Below are 16,778 nucleotides of genomic sequence, written 5' to 3'. Positions count from 1 at the left end.
GAGATGTTAGTAATGGGCGCCCATGTGGCATGACCATTTAAATTTGAATTTGAACCTTATCCAAATAGGTTTTGAAATTGAATTCAAACCTATTTAGGATAACCACTCGGGATACAGATATTATCTCCATTAACTGATATGGATAGATAATAATAACACATTATATATCTGGTATATGGGTTATGGATGATTAAGAGAGAAACAACGTATGATCTGAGTTTTACCCATATACTGACTATCTCCCAAAAACAACGATCAAGTCATTTGCACTGTGATTTGTGTGGGTGATATTCATTCTGTAATATCACTTCACTGCTGGGTTGTTAAAAGAAATTCTGGAAGCACGTGATTTACCCACGAGGTTCTATCATCTGAAGGTATGATCTAAATATTTTATCCGCTGTAATTTTTTATACTTTGATTTACAGTTATGCTAATCATGCAACAAGCATGGGTTTAGCAGACTATGATTCAGGTTTCGATGCGAGTTGCTTAAAAATTCTTTAGAACATGCAGGATCAACAAAGCTTAACCAAGACTCGGCATTGTTATCAATGCCTTGGGGCATTAGTCTTTCTCTGGCTGGTATATATCTCTATACATCTGAAAATGCTTTACTTTTAATTCTGTTTTTAGTTGTTTCAAATATCACAGGATTGAAATTTCCATTGTTAGCTGATTTTATCCCCCTTTTATTTTGTCATCATGCTAAACATGTTAGTCGATAGGGATATATATATATATATATTTAATTTCTGATATTGGAATATTAAACAAACACGCTATAGTTATTTTCTCATCATGCTAACATGTACTTGATAAGGGTCAATGTGATTTTAGATAATGCAGGATAATGGTGTGATTTCAGATGAATACAGGGGTGTTAATGTAATTTATGCAAAATAAAAAATTGTCTTTGGGAGTTTCTATTCTAAGGACAAACAATTAGTGAATTCTTTCTTGATCACAATTTTATCTCCAAGTCAAATTAACATTAAAAACAAGTTCTATTTTTTTTTTTTTCCAATTTCTCAATATACATTTCACCTATCACCCCACCGCTAATTACTACTAGAAGCCCCTCCAATAGGCTTACCTCTCCCCTCTTTTCAACCACCCTCAATCCCTAACTTTCCCACCTTACCACTTCTAAATCCTTTTTCGAAAATCTAAATTTAAGGTTTCAAATCTAATGATAGAGAAAGAGAGAAAGGAGAGAGAGAAAGGGCCACAACAAAAAGGTCGAAAGTGGGCGATAATTAGAGAGTCAAGCATGGACGATTAAGAAAAGGGTAATGATAGAAATCACTAAAAGTGGGGCTCTAAAGCAACCACTAATGATGTGGTATTCATTTTTTTTAAAAAAAAAAAAAAAAAAGACACAACAATACTGTGGCAGTGGGTGAGACTCATTGCCACATCATTAGTGGTGGTACTAATTAGTATTCTTACTCATTTTCTTTAAGAAAATAGTAGTCAACAATAGTGAAAGATCGGGAGTGGTGTTGGTGTCAACAATTTTTGATGAGACAAAAGGAAGTAGGTGGGTGAACAAAAAATTAAAATTTTAAAAATTTAAGATGAAGGGTGTTGTTGGAATAAAAATGAATATTTAAAGCACCTCTAATAGCTCTATTTTGATATATCAAATGAACTTTACTTGATGGGTCAAAAGTTGACCTTCATTAATTTTTTTTCTTCAAATAAAAAAAAGAAAAAAACTAATAGTACACAAAGTCTTCGTTTAGCATTTCATCTAGCATGTCAGGTTTTTTGGCTATTTAAGTTATAAAAAAATAAAATAGATTTTTTAACTCAGTATTGCTTTGGCAACATGCTAAAAACACAGCTTTTAACTTTTATCCAAGTCACTATCCAAAAAGCTAACTTTTTTGGCTAAAAAAAAGTTAAAAATCAGTTTTTTATCAACTTTTCAAAATATCACAAAACATTACATTCAACCCATAATCATTTTAATTTTTCTTTCACAAAATTCAAAAAATCTATCCAAAATGAGACTTTTTAACCCGAGCTAAAATAGTTAAAAAGTTAAAAAGTCAATTCACATCTCAAAGAAACCCAACAGAGTATAAATTTTTAAAATAATATAATAATATATCTGATATATTGAATGGAGAATTTTTATATTAAATTAACATATATTAATTTGTCACTTAACTTTTTAAAAAAATTTACATATCAAAATTTGAAGATTTAGAGACACATGCCCTTACGCTATGTTTGGATTGAGTGATTTGGAGAGAAAAGAAAAGAAATGGAGAGATATGCATTTCTCTTATTTGTTTGGATAACCTAAGTAGAGAAAAATGGAAAGAAATTGAGAGAAATGGAGAGAAACTCATTTCTCTTATAAGCCTCATTTTCAATCTTCCCAAAAGTGGAGAGATTAGGAGAAAAAAGAAACCACTATTTTCATAATACTAATTTTGTCCCTATAAAAATAAAAGAAATAAATTGATTGAAAATATAAAAAGGTTATTTTGGTAATATAATATAAAATAATTTCTTTTCTTTTCTCTTAATGAAATCTAACCAAACAAGAATGAGAGAAATCATAATCATTTCTTTTCTTTTATTTCTTCTTTATCCAAATAAAAATGAGAGAAATCACAATCATTTCTTTTTTTTTCTCTTCTCTTATTATTTAAGTAATCAATTCTTTTCTTTCCTCTCCTAAGCTTCCAAACACAGTGTTACAAAAAGAAAAAAAATTGGTATTTTAACATGTGTAGCACAGTGAAACTGAAAGAAATTAACGTGGGGGAAATAAGACCAAATAAATCCTTTGCCTCATTGTCAAACATAGCGTGCGCACCAGGCGCAATTTATAAAATCCAGGAAAGTGTGATTTTTACCTATCTCCTCCTCCATCTTTCTCGAAGCTCTACTGTACAAACCTTCCACCTCCCTGCTCACATACGCGCGCGCGCATATATATATATATATACAGTTGCAGTTTGTCGAATGTTGCCTATAAATCCAAGCTCAATCTTCTCCCCGTCAAAATCCACATTCCTCTCTCTCCCCTCTCTCTCTCTTCCCTCTTCCGCCGCCGCCACCACCACCACCACCGTCCGCTGCCGCGCAGCCGACTCCCCGGCGGGCCCCTCATTTCCACGGTGGTTATTCAATTTCCCGGCCTCCATTGATGTCTCTACTAGTATCCCCAAAATTAGCCCCGACTCCGACTCTGTCATTGTGGAGAGGCGAGTCGCGAGTAACAAGAATAACACCAAGGTCAATGCGAAGGAGAAGCGTTGGTCGCGTGATAGAGAGAGCTACTTGGCCGACGATGGCGATGCTCTCCCTCTTCCCATGACCTATCCCGACTCCTCGCCGGTTTCGCCTGACGAAATTGATCGTCGACTCCGCTGCGATCCCCAATTCGAGGTTTGATTCCTGTTTTGGAACTTCTTGCTGTTTGTTTGGTTGCTGAGAAAATTGTGGAAAAAGGAAAGAAATTGCATAGTCAATAATATCATGTTTTAGATACATTTGAGATTGTTATAACTTGATTGAGATTAGTTCAATTATTTGTAGCTTGTGAACTTTGTTGGTCTAAATTAATTCTTGAACTCACTTGGTTAATTTGAATCAGTCTAATTTGATTGTGAACAGAAAATTGATTGAAAAGATACTATTTTTTAGGTGTTATTATCTTAAATGAATGACAAGAAAACAAGGCCTGCAATTAAAATTATCTTCACTGTGGAAATGTAAATGAACTTAAGAAAAATTATATATAAAAAAATAAAAAATAAAAAATTGTTGATGTAATTCATCCTATAACTTTACAAAAGGAAATTGTTGGATTTGCGGTTCATATTTGTAAATTTTTGAAATTTTCTATTAGAAGCTCTCTGGTGACTGGTTTTGTGCTACTATCCATGAATCATGAATGTCTGGTTGTGCTTGGATTTCATGTTTTGAAATTAGTTTGATTAAATTTTGGGGTTAAATTTCAATGGAGGTATCTATGTGCATCTGATTGTCAGGAATGTTTACTTTTGGAGCTGTAGGATTGTAAGGAAGTGGTATATGAATGGACTGGAAAGTGTCGGAGTTGTCAAGGGTCAGGTTTTGTCAGTTATTATAATAAAAGAGGGAAGCAGATTACCTGCAAATGCATACCTTGCCAAGGAATTGGTACTCTTCTTGTTCCTTCTTGTCTCGTACTGCTGCATTATTAAATGTTTGTCTGTTCAGTGCATTCTTCTTTGTTAAGAATTAAAAAGAAAAAAAGAAAATATTGGCTGGCCATGTTTCCAAGCATATATACAGTAGACAACTCACATGGATGGATTTTACTTCTGTCTATACATATTACACCTCTAGATACTTGGTTTCACTCTTTATCTCCAAAAAAGAGAGTACATATTATGTGGAGCTTCTAGATTTCTCATTCCATTTCCCATATTTTGTTGGTATGCAAGTCCACCAATATGCTCTTTCGAATTGTCGGAATGAAGATTCTATTGGCACTGTTTTAATAGCTTATTATTGTGGTTAATGTTTTAAAATTGATCCACAGGATAAGTATTCACCTATGAAATAGATAAATATGTGGAAGCATGTAAATTTTTAACTATATAAGTTTTTCCTCCCTTTTGGAGGAGCTTGAGTTTGACTGTTTAATATTGGTCGCTACATGGAAGCTAGATTTTCTTGTTGGAGTTTTATAAAGTATTTTCAAAGGAGGGTGTGTCTCATAGTTGCAATGACAAGACTGCGTTTGGATCTTACATTTGTGAGGGAAAAGAAAAGGAAAGAGAAAAGATAGGATAAGACAATGAATTGGAAAAAGCTAATTTTTTCTCTTTTTTTGGTTGGGTTTGTATAATGAAAGAAAATGTATAGATATTTGTCAAAAAAATATATTTTTGATTTAGATGCCCATAAAAAATGAATATGTACAAGTAAATCCGTTTCTTTTCATTTCCCTAGACAAATCCAAGATCCAAACATAGCACTTATTAATTGCAACAAATTCTTTAGGTCTGTCCACACTCAACTTTTGGGGGGTTTGTTACTGTTCAATATAGTATCATGCAACCCATATAAATTAATAGTTAATCAAAATTCTGATGTACCCCAAACAGCGTGCATGTTTGCGTGTGTTTCCTTTGCAAAGTGGGATTGTTTTGAGGTGCATTTCCAAACTTTCCCCATCTTTGTATTGCTTCTTTAACTTACATGGCATGACAGTTTTTGGCCGTTGTATTCCAGGCGAAATAAGAAGATTTTCGTAACATAAGCCCCAACCAAAGATGAATCACTTTGGCAATATTTAAAACCATGACTAGTACTTCCATTTGTTCTGGTTTATATGTATATTTCCAAACTTAATTACGGAACACGAGAGATTAATATATTAAATTGTATGTTGATTCAAACAGCTAATGTGAACGTATCTGTATTATTACTCTTTTAGACTTGTGGATTCAGAGTACATCAGTTTGAAAGCATGGACTTCATAATTTTGAATGCCCATAATTGTAGGTTTTGTGCAGAAGATAACAGCACGCAAGGATATTGAAGTGATGGAGGATTTGGACAACGGAAAACCACCTTGACCCAAACAAATGCTACTTCCTTTCTTTTCCTTTTCTTTTTCATTTTTCCAACTCGGGAATCTTTGGTAAAATTATTCGATTGAGTCCTTATCTGCCCTTGCACCATTATTCATTATTGTAATTCTCAGCTACCTTTATCTACATTTTTCAATTTTTTTTGAATTACTAGGAAACCTTTTCAGAAGGTGAAAGGAAACCTCTACAGAAGGATATGTTTGTAACTTGCAGAAAGAATCAGGAGCTTATTCTTTTCCTGTGCTTCATTCATTTCTGTATTCACCCCCCCCCCCCCCTCCTTTTTTCCTTTAATCTTATCCGTCCATTCTGGAATCTTTTGTTTGATTGTTGAGTGCAAGCTGTTGAGGAATAAAACTAAACTTTTCTTTCTCCTCCTAACTTCAGCATCAGAATTATATATACATCATTTGCTCCTCAAATAGGATATCAAGGCATCTGGATCTACCAATCCAAGAATAAGGCCCTGTGCTGTCTCCGCTCTCATTCTCACGAAGCTCTTGCTCCCATTGGTCAACACAACATCAGGAAAATGTCAAAAGCAAGTTTTCTTGACTTCCAATACAACCTTTCGAAAAGGAAGTTCTTGCGGAAACCGACCAGAATGTTTTCCTTCGGGGACAGACAAAACAGCAGCTTGTTACCAGGTTACATGCCAAATCCGGGTGAGCTGAAGTGGGTGTTTGACAAATTTGATTCCAACAAAGATGGGAAGATCTCTCCAGACGAATACAAGGCGATACTGAGAGTGCTCGGGAAGGAAAACATGATCAAAGAGGTACCCAAGATATTCGAGGTTGTTGATTTGGATGGCGATGGATTTATTGATTTTAGCGAGTTTGTGGAGCTGCACAAGAGGGAAGGCGGGGTGAAGACGACGGAGATACAGTGTGCGTTTCGGACATTTGATTTGGACGGGGATGGGAAAATAAGTGCGGAAGAAGTGTTCGAGTTATTGAAGAGGCTGGGAGAGAAGTGCAGCTTGCAAGATTGTCGGAGAATGGTGAGAGCAGTGGATGCAAACGGGGATGGTGTGATCGACATGGATGAGTTCATCACCATGATGACTCGCACCATGAAGCTTTGTTAGGCCTGTTTGGTTTATAACAACCTAATATTGCTAATAAGGTGATCAAAACCCCCACTGTGATTGCAGTGTATTATAATTATTAAGAATATAATATTATTCCGGTGCCATACAAGCATTCTTCAAATCTCCTCTTTTTTTTGGGCCAAAAAAAACAAAAACCAGTTCTATTGGGTTCTCTGTGGTTGCTCTTTGTCCATCTGTGGATGATTTGAATTTGAGTTGGCAGAAACATTTGGTGGGTGCATTTCCCCTCTTTAACACATTTATTTTCTCAATTAAAAAAAAAAGTGATATATTAATTTAAAAAAAATTTTTTTTTTTAGTCACCAAAGAAAAAGCTTTGTTTTGTTTTCTCAAAACCAACCTACTTCATTTGTCAATCAAAATCAAGGCAAACTCTGAAGTAGAATGAGCAATGCAATAAGATTTAGCAGTAATTTGTGCTTCACTTGAGAATTCATCATCTAGGAAAAAGAAAGATTAACCCAGGTCTTCAATGTTACAAGATACCTCTTAGGGCCTGTTTGGTGTAATGCTTTTTACAAGTTGAAAGTAGATAATCAAAAAAAAAAAAAAAAAAAGGAAAAAAAGTCCCTCCTCCAAACTTTGGAACAATGAATTTTTTCCAGCTCATTCAAGTTATGTTTTTCTCATAAGTTGTACATAAGAATTACAACAAACATTTTGACACATTCCCAAAATAAAAATAAAATATAAAAGCTATAAGCAGTCTTCATAAACTGCACCAAACAGGGCCTTTGCCACTCAAGACCTATTCTTTGGAAAGGAACATGGAATTCCCTCAATAGAACTACAGATAGAAACATAAATTGAGTAAACCAGTGAGCCAAGCTACAAGGGGAGCATACCCCAGGCAAAACAAGACTATCCTGAGCAAAAGCTACACAAAGCGCTTCCACAATCAACCAAACAAAATGTTCACCTACTCAACTACTACACCATCTCAAGAAAAACAAAATTGGGGAACCAGCACAATAAATTATTGTCAAACCGACATCACATCACCAAGCAGCAAAAAAAAACTACTTCCAAGAATTTCACAAGCAACAGCAGCAAACCAGTCCACTATAGCAATAACCTACTTTTTCATCCACAAAACAAGTTAAAACTGCAGTAGTAACGGTAACAAGGCGACAACATCAACATGCAACAACATTAGTGCTACCCCAAGCTGGAAGACATAAATTTGTGTATGAACTTGGACACGTAAATATGTCTTGGGCACATCTTACCAGAATCCCACAAACAGAGACCCGAAAAAAAATTGAAAAAAAAGAAAAGAACAGTAACGTGGGAAGGTACTCATGATGCATTCATTTAGGCTATGTTCTGTTAAATTTGTAGTCTGACAGAAATTGTAGAGAAGAAGAGCTCTGTCCGTCTCAAAGTTCTAAATGCCTTCAAGAGTAATTCTTTCTCCAAGTAAATTTTACCAGAAAAGATACTGCACTGATGAGGGACAATCAAAAAATTTCTTCCCATCTCCTCTTTTTTGGTCTTTCCTTCGCAGTTCTTTCATTAGCATCACCATCAGGCATATCTCGTCTTCCCACTTCTTTCAGATCCCTTGCAGGCATACAACTTTTATATGGCACTGAGGCTATAAAAATCAGAGAAAGAAATATGAATACTAGCGCATTAACAACAGATGACACTGCCATCAGCAAGTGGCCCAGCTACATGCAAGTTGCTTATGTGTAAATCCAATGCCTACAAAATTTATGAGAGTGGTCTATTATTTAAATTAGATTCCAAATACCAGAAAAGCTAGCAGCAAAACTCTCAGAAGCAACCACATATCTTTAGCAGGCACAGATACAGTCAATGAAGAATCAACTCCAAACTGCATGTGACGGTAAACTAACAGAGTACAAGTTCTATTACTAAGGTAGAAGAAGACGATTGGAGCATATAAAGGATACGGATATGAACCATGGACACAAATAAACGATATGGATATGACATATTGTGAAAACACTGATAAAACAATTACTAAAGAAATAGCATGTGGATACATCAAGGAACGAATATGTGTGTGTGTCTATTATATATAAGCTAAAAAAGAAAAGGTAATTTTCCAAAATATTTATGGAAATTGACCTTTCTTTATGAAACTACCAATTATTATAGATGTTTTACTTATATTAATAAAATTTTGCGTAAGAGTAATGAGTTTCAATATCCGTTCTGGATATGATACGAATACAACTTCCTTGTAGAAGTATCAGTACGTACAAGTTCTAACATGGGGTAGCATCAAGAAATTTCTTCAAACATTTCGATACCAAGATAGTATTAAGTTATGAACTATCAAGAACTGCCAAAATTTCATAATGTGCCATACTTAGTTCCATGTGCAATTTAAAATCAAGCATACGTCTAAATTGCTACTTAGGATGCTCACAAAACAAAGCAATTAGGTCATGGTGTTAGAGTTTCTTCCACACAATCAACCAAGAAGTAAACTCACATATGTAAATTAGAAGCAGCAAAAAGAGGGAAAATTTGATATCTGTCATGATGAATAAATCAACCTACAATCAAAGTAATGAGAAGTACCACAGGATAAGCCAATAGCAAGTTGATATCTGTAATAAATAATTGGTTAAGCTTCAGACCAAAAACACAGTACAATATATGCAGTACATAGCCCTCGTTTCGCATGAGACTTTTTTTTTTATGTTGGGGGCTAATTTAGTCACAAAAAGACTTAAAAAGCTAATAACACAAAATATCACATCCAAACCATAATCATTTCACTTTTTCTCTCACAAAAGTAAAAAAAGTCAAAAAATTTAATCCAAACGAACTTTTTAACTCCAACCTAAAAAAGTCAAAAAGCCAACTCACTTCTCAAACGAAGCCTATGCTTTGGTAATTTCCTACTAGTAACAATACTGGTTTTCCACCCAAATATAGAACTTCCTCTCCTCTTTTTTTCTTGGTGGTCCTTGGAGGTGTCCTTGCTGGAATACTAATCAAACCATATGCAATTGCCAAAAGTTCACAATGATAGCTCCCTTTCTTTTCTCTTTTTCCTAGTTTCCTTTTTATCCTGTGAGTATATTATTATTATATGTTATTATGTTTAGCTTTAGCTTTAATAATTAGTGTAGCTTTAGCTTGCTTTAGCTTTAATAATTAACTTGCTTTAGCTTTATGCTTTCGGTGCCTCTCTCTCCAATGTACATCACAGGCTATAAGAAAAGAGCTAGGCTCCCTTTGTAAATCAACAAATTATATACACATCTCATTTATTCACTTGTTCTCTCTCTCTCTATCAATTTTATCTTACATGGTATCAGAGCCCAGTGTTACATTTCTGGCAATTTTTGATTTTGGTATTTAGTCCCGTATACAGTGGCACTACATCAAACTGCTCGGAATTTCCTCACGATTCCAACGGCACCAAACCCATTCTCAGAAAACCTTCCACGTGCCCACACGCGCCGCCTTTGTCCTCTGCGCGTCATCACTTCCGCCATCACTCTCACACGCGCCCGCACGCGCCATCTGTTGTTGCTCACTTCCGCCACGCGTCCACACGCGCCCACACATCTGCGGCTGACGTCAGCCCTGCCTCTCCCGTACGCCGCGCCTGTTACTGTACGCCTCTCGTGCACCACTTCACTAGTGTGCACTCGCGTGCGCCAAAACAGTTACCGTGCGCCGCGCCTGCGCCTGTCCGCTACCGTGCGCCACCGCCTTCCCGCTAACTTGCTCCTCCCTACACTCTGCTAACGTGCGTCGCTGACATCATTGCTGACATCATCTCTGTCCAGCATATATTTCCTTGCTATTTTCGACCTTCCGGACTCCCTAGTGCACTCTATTTTACCTAATTTTGCTCCTACAGGTCTATTCCTACTCCTTTAACCCTACTCAATTCGTATTATGGATCGTCATGATGCCTCCCATCCCATTTCCGTTATTTTGAATGGTTCAAACTATGTTCTGTGGGCCCAAGCCATGTCCTCCTTCCTCAAAGGCAAGAAGCTCTGGCGAATTGTCACCGGGGATGTGACTAAACCGGTGAAAGACAGTGCCACTAATGAAACTACTGCTCATACTACTACATATGAAGACCGACTTGAGGAATGGGACAGTAAGAATTACCAAATCATTACCTGGTTTCGTAATACCTCTATTACCTCTATCAGTCTTCAGTTTGGTCGCTTTCAGCTTGACTCTGTAACTACTCCTGCAAAAGACATCTGGGATTTTTTGAAAGAACGATACCAGACTACTAGTCTTGCCCATCAATATCAACTTCAAAACCAACTTCACCGCATGCGCCAAGAATCCACTCAGTCCATTAATGACTTCCTTTCTCAAATGTACTCTGTTTGGGATCAGCTTGTTCTTTCAGAACCAACTTGGCATAACCACGAAGATGCTGTTTTATTTACTATCTATCGCAACCAGCAAAGGTTGGTGCACTTTCTCATGGCTTTTATTTCCTCTTTTGAGCCCGTACGTGCCTCTCTACTTCATCGCCATCCATTGCCCACTCTTGAACAAGCAATTTCTGAGTTGCTATCAGAGGAGACTCGTCTCGGTACACTTCAAACTCATCATGTGGACTCTGTTCTTGCCACTCCTCCGTACCGGCCATCATTTACCCAGCGGACCACTGCTTGCCTCTATTGTCAGAATCGGGGCCTTCCTTCAACCCATCTCCTGGTCAATTGCCCCGTCAAATCCTGCCGCTACTGCAACAAACTTGGTCCTGGTCATCTGCAACAGGATTGTTTTCGCAATCCATCCCGATCATCCTCCAATAGCCACTCCTCTCGCGGTGGCTCTTTCCGGGGAAGCTTTCATCGTTCCGGGAATCAGTCTCATCACACTGCTACTGCTGCTTCCGGGAATCAGTCTCATCATACTGCTGCTGCTGCTTCCGGGCATCAGTCTCATCACACTGATGCTTCTGCCTCTGCGGGGTTCTCTGAGTCACCTGCTCCGTCTACCCTTCGCTTTTCTTCGACAGATGTAGAGGCCATGCTCAAACAACTTCTCTTCCCTTCTGGTACACCTCCTCCTACTGCTTTGTCTGTAACCCCAGGTAACTCTTCTTGGTATTTTGACTCTGCCTGTTGTAATCATATGACCTCCAGTTCTACTATCTTTTCTTCCTTCTCCTTATCTTCCCTCAATTCAAACTGCTGATGGTTCCTTCATGTCTGTCCGTCATGTTGGTACTGTTTTCATCTCTTCTTTATCCATACCTCAAGTTTATCATATCCCTGCTCTCACCTTAAACCTTATTTCCATTGGTCAATTATGTGAACTTGGTCTAACTGTCACATTTTCTGCTACTGAATGTTTGGTACAGGACCCTCAGACGGGGCAGACTATTGGGATCGGTCGTAAGCGTGGACGTCTCTATGAACTCATTCACCTTCATGTTCCTGCCTCTCCTTAGATCGCTGCTCCTACATCTACTTCCTCATTATCTCTCTTTCATCTTTGGCATTGTCGCTTAGGGCATATTTCTGTTAATCGCTTAAAGTCTTTGGTTTCTAGTGGACAGTTGGGTCATGTAATTCCCGATCATTTCGATTGTATACCCTGTCAACTGGCCAAACTGCCTGCTTTATCATTTAATAAAAGTACTTCTGTTTCCCTTGCACCTTTTGATCTTATACATTCGGATATTTGGGGACCCTTCCTTATTACTACTATGGGGGGATCCCGCTATTTTGTTGTTTTTATTGATGATTTTTCCCGATTTACTTGGCTTTTTCTCATGCAAAATAGGTCTGAACTTAAACACATTTATTATAGATTTGCCCAAATGGTCCACACCCAATTCTCCAAAGCCATCAAAATTTTTCGCTCTGACAATGCTATGGAATATCGGGATTCAGATTTCCTTTCCTTTCATCAGTATCATGGTACACTGCCTCATCGTTCTTGTGCTGGCACGTCCCAGCAAAATGGCCGCGCTGAACGGAAACATAGGCATATTCTTGACACTACTCGCGCTCTCCTTCTCTCTTCTTCCTACCCTGAAAACTTTTGGGGGGAAGCTGCCCTCACTGCTGTTTACACTATCAACTGTGCTCCTACCTCTGTCATCCATAATCAAACTCCCTTTGAACGTCTGCATGGCACTCCCCCTCCTTACGCCAATCTCCGGGTTTTTGGCTCTGCCTGCTTTGTTCTACTTCAATCCCATGAACACACCAAGCTTGAACCTCGTTCTCGTCTTTATTGTTTTCTTGGGTATGGAATTGAACATAAAGGCTTTCGCTGTTGGGATCCTCTCTCTAAACGCCTTCGTATCTCCCGCCATGTCATTTTTTGGGAGTACCAAATGTTTTCCTCACTATCCTCCTTTCACTTACCCGCACTTTCCACTCCTGTACTGTTTACTAATCCTTCCATAGATCTTTTCTCTGCTGATTTTGATACAGGTTCCTCCTTCATCGAGACGCCCTTGCTCACTCCTGATCCCGTCCAGCTTGCTCTCCCTGAAGGTCTACCTCTTATTGTCACACCTCCTTCTCCACCGGTTCTTCCTCCCACCGATCCTCCTATGGGTTGACCACGCCGGGTAACTCAACCTCCTATCCATCTTCGTGATTATATTGTGGGATCTGCTGCCTTCTCTACTTATGAACCTACCTCCTATCGTGAGGCTTGTACTAATCCTCTTTGGCAGCAAGCTATGACTGATGAACTCCAGGCCTTGGACAAAGCTCATACTTGGGATCTTGTTGATCTTCCTCCTGGCAAGACTGCAAATGGGTTTACAAAATCAAAACACATTCTGATGGCTCTATTGAACGCTACAAAGCTCGTCTTGTTGCCAAGGGTTTCAACCAGGAATATGGTATTGATTATGAGGAGACATTCTCTCCTGTTGCTCGGCTTACCTCTGTTCGCAGTTTACTTGCTGTTGCTGCTGCTCGCCACTGGGGGCTCTTTCAGATGGATGTCAAAAATGCTTTCCTCAATGGTCATCTTCTTGAGGAGGTCTACATGCAACCTCCACCTAGATCCACTTTTCCACCTCATCAGGTTTGCAAACTACATCGTGCTCTCTATGGCCTCAAGCAAGCGCCTCGTGCTTGGTTTGCTACGTTCAATTCTACCATTCATGACTTCGGGTTCACCTCTAGCCCCTATGACTCTGCTCTTTTTATACGGACTACTTCTCATGGTACCACTCTTCTTCTTCTGTATGTGGATGATATGATTATCACTGGTAATGATGAAGCTGGTATTCTCCACCTCAAATAGTTTCTCCACCAACAGTTTGAGATGAAGGACCTTGGTACTCTTAACTACTTCTTAGGCCTTGAAGTCTCTCATGATTCTACTGGTTCCTATTTGTCCCAGGCCAAATATGCATCCGATCTTCTGGCTCGTGCTGGTCTTACTGATTGCAAAACTACCTCTACTCAAGTTGATCCTCAGATTCGTCTCACTCCTCTTGATGGGACTCTTCTCTCTGATGCTACTCTATATCGCCAGCTCGTCGGCAGCCTTGTCTATCTCACAGTAACTCGTCCTGACATTGCCTATGCTGTTCACATTGTCAGTTAGTACATGTCGGCTCCCCGCACTCCCACTATACTGCTCTACTCCGCATCATTCGCTACCTCAAAGGCACTCTGTTCCATGGCCTTCACTTCTCTGCTTCCTCCTCTCTTGAACTGTGTGCCTTTTCCGATGCTGATTGGGCTGGGGATCCTACGGATCAACGCTCTACCACGGGTTTCTGCTTCTTCTTAGGGGATTCTCTTCTTGCTTGGCGTAGCAAAAAACAATCCCTCACTGCCCGCTCTAGCACCGAAGCTGAATATCGAGCTCTTGCTGATACTACTCAGGAACTTCTTTGGCTTCGTTGGCTTCTTGCTGATATGGGTGTTTCTTCTTCTGGTCCTACCCTTCTCTATTGTGACAATCAGAGTGCCATTCAGATTGCTCACAATGATGTTTTTCATGATCGCACCAAACATATTGAGATTGATTGTCATTTCATTCGCCAGCATGTTACCTGTGGTACTGTTCATCTTCTCCCTATTGCTTCCGTCGATCAACCCGCTGATATCTTCACTAAGGCTCATCCTCCTGGCCGCTTCACTGATCTTGTTTCCAAACTCAACTTGGTTGATGCTTTCCCTCCTTGAGTTTGCGGGGGATGTTAGTATATTATTATTATATGTTATTATGTTTAGCTTTAGCTTTAATAATTAGTGTAGCTTTAGCTTGCTTTAGCTTTAATAATTAGTGTAGCTTTAGCTTTATGCTTTCGGTGCCTCTCTCTCCAATGTACATCACAGGCTATAAGAAGAGAGCTAGGCTCCCTTTGTAAATCAACAAATTATATACACATCTCATTTATTCACTTGTTCTCTCTCTCTATCAATTTTATCTTACATATCCAACTTGTGAATCTTAGGTATATACTTCAAGGTGTCCTCAACTACCCTTGCAGCATTATTATCATTTTCAGCTACCTTTGTCCAATTTTTTTCATAATTTTTTGGATTTAAATAAAAGAATAATTCTAGGAGACCTTTGTAGATAGTGAAAGGAAACCTCCAGAGAAGGATGTCTGTAACTTGCACAAAAATCAGGAATTTATTCTTTTGCTATGCTTCATTCATTTCTGTAATCACCCCTCTCCTTTTTTGCATAATTTTATCCATTGAATCTTTCGTTCCATTGTTGCGTGAAAGCTGTTGAGGAATAGAACTTAACTTTTCTATCATGACATCAGCATCGGAATATTACGTCATTTGTTCCTCAAACAGGATATAAAGGCATCCGGATCTACCAGTCCAAGAGTAAGGTCAGGTGCAGTCTCCGATCTCTTTCCTGTGAAGCTGTTGCTCCCATTGTTCAACACACAAGTGGAACATGTCAAAAGTGGGTTTTCTTGAATTCAAATACAACCTTTCGAAAACAAAGTTCTTGCGGAAACCAACCCAAATGTTTTCCTCCAGGGACCGAGAATTCAGCAGTTTGTTGCCGGCTTACATGCCAATTATGGATGAGATGAAGCAAGTGTTTGACCAAATTGATTCCGACAAAGATGGGAAGATCTCTCAGGAAGACTACAAGGACCTACTGAGAGCAATCAGGAAGGAAAACGAGATCAAACTGGTACCCAAGATATTCAAGGCTGTTGATTTGGATGGTGATGGATTTATCAATTTTAAAGATTTTGTGAAACTACACAATAGGGCAGGCGGGGTGAAGACAACAGACATACATTGTGCCTTTCGGACAATTGATTCAGATGAGAATGGAAAAATAGGTGCAAAGGAAGTGTTCGAGTTGCTGAAGAGGCTGGGAGAGAACTGCAGCCTAGAAGACTGTCAGAAAATGGTGGCAGCAGTGGATGCAGATGGGGATGGTGTGATTGACATGGACGACTTCATGACCATGATGACTGGCACCATGAAGCCTAGTCAGGCAAATTGTTAAAAAACATTCCATCAACAGACCCCCAGCTTCTTGAGTTTCATACACTCTGATGGCCTTGTGATATACCAATCATACAAGTCCCTGAGCCCCAGCTCCTTCTGTTTCAAAACATAACAACCCTAATATTGCCAAAAAGCTGATCAATATACCCAATGTAATGGCAGTGTGTTATAATTAAGAAGATAATAATCTTCCTATGCTGTATAAGCAATTCTTCGACCCTCTTTTGAGATGTTTCAACGATATTTTTGTTTTTCTTTTGTTCTCTCATCGGTTCTTTGTCTGTCAATGGACAATTTGGCAGGAAAATTAGACCACATAAAGCTCCATGACCTATTCATTCGGTGTGGTTTTCCTCAAAAAAAAAAAAAAAAATACAAGGGGCATTACCCCAGGCAAAAAAGACTATCCTGAGCGAAGTCCATACACTCATGAAACCATACAATATGAGAATAAGCTCTTCTAAATCAACAAAACAAAAACTTTACCTTCTGTGCTACCCCATCTAAAGAAAGACAGAACTGTGCAACCAGCACATTAAACTAATGTCAAATTCACATCAACAAGCAGTAACAACTACTTCCAACAAATCTCTGACGCAACAGCAGCAAATC

At 38.5% G+C, this 16,778-nt stretch overlaps 2 protein-coding genes across 2 annotated transcripts; both read left to right on the top strand.

Annotated features, from left to right (window-relative positions):
* The first annotated feature begins 2,720 nt into the window (after nt 1-2,720).
* LOC114288721 (uncharacterized) lies at nt 2,721-6,814 on the top strand. The gene is made up of 3 exons (XM_028232303.2): nt 2,721-3,411; nt 4,041-4,167; nt 6,035-6,814. Exons 1-3 carry the CDS (start codon nt 2,746-2,748, stop codon nt 6,697-6,699), a joined length of 1,458 nt encoding a protein of 485 aa, XP_028088104.2. The 5' UTR covers nt 2,721-2,745; the 3' UTR covers nt 6,700-6,814.
* An 8,374-nt stretch (nt 6,815-15,188) lies between these two features.
* LOC114288764 (calmodulin-like protein 30) lies at nt 15,189-16,432 on the top strand. Its single transcript, XM_028232353.2, has one exon. It carries the CDS (start codon nt 15,595-15,597, stop codon nt 16,162-16,164), a length of 570 nt encoding a protein of 189 aa, XP_028088154.2. The 5' UTR covers nt 15,189-15,594; the 3' UTR covers nt 16,165-16,432.
* The last annotated feature ends 346 nt before the right edge of the window (nt 16,433-16,778 follow it).

The sequence above is a fragment of the Camellia sinensis genome, chromosome 2 (genome assembly GCF_055761805.1).
Source record: "Camellia sinensis isolate YWXY chromosome 2, ASM5576180v1, whole genome shotgun sequence".
In the NCBI taxonomy this organism is placed as follows: Eukaryota; Viridiplantae; Streptophyta; class Magnoliopsida; order Ericales; family Theaceae; genus Camellia; species Camellia sinensis.
The sequence above is the reverse complement of the archived record's forward strand: the minus strand, read 5'-3'. Positions and strand labels throughout refer to the sequence as shown.

What these genes read in the sequence shown, in the direction of transcription:
- LOC114288764 (XM_028232353.2), top strand. Translation starts at nt 15,595, where the DNA reads ATGTCAAAAGTGGGTTTTCTTGAATTCAAATACAACCTTTCGAAAACA.
- LOC114288721 (XM_028232303.2), top strand. Translation starts at nt 2,746, where the DNA reads ATGTGTAGCACAGTGAAACTGAAAGAAATTAACGTGGGGGAAATAAGA. An exon ending in GCTGCGATCCCCAATTCGAG is followed by an intron (nt 3,412 to 4,040) that starts GTTTGATTCCTG and finishes TTGGAGCTGTAG; the next exon opens with GATTGTAAGGAAGTGGTATA. An exon ending in CATACCTTGCCAAGGAATTG is followed by an intron (nt 4,168 to 6,034) that starts GTACTCTTCTTG and finishes CTCCTCAAATAG; the next exon opens with GATATCAAGGCATCTGGATC.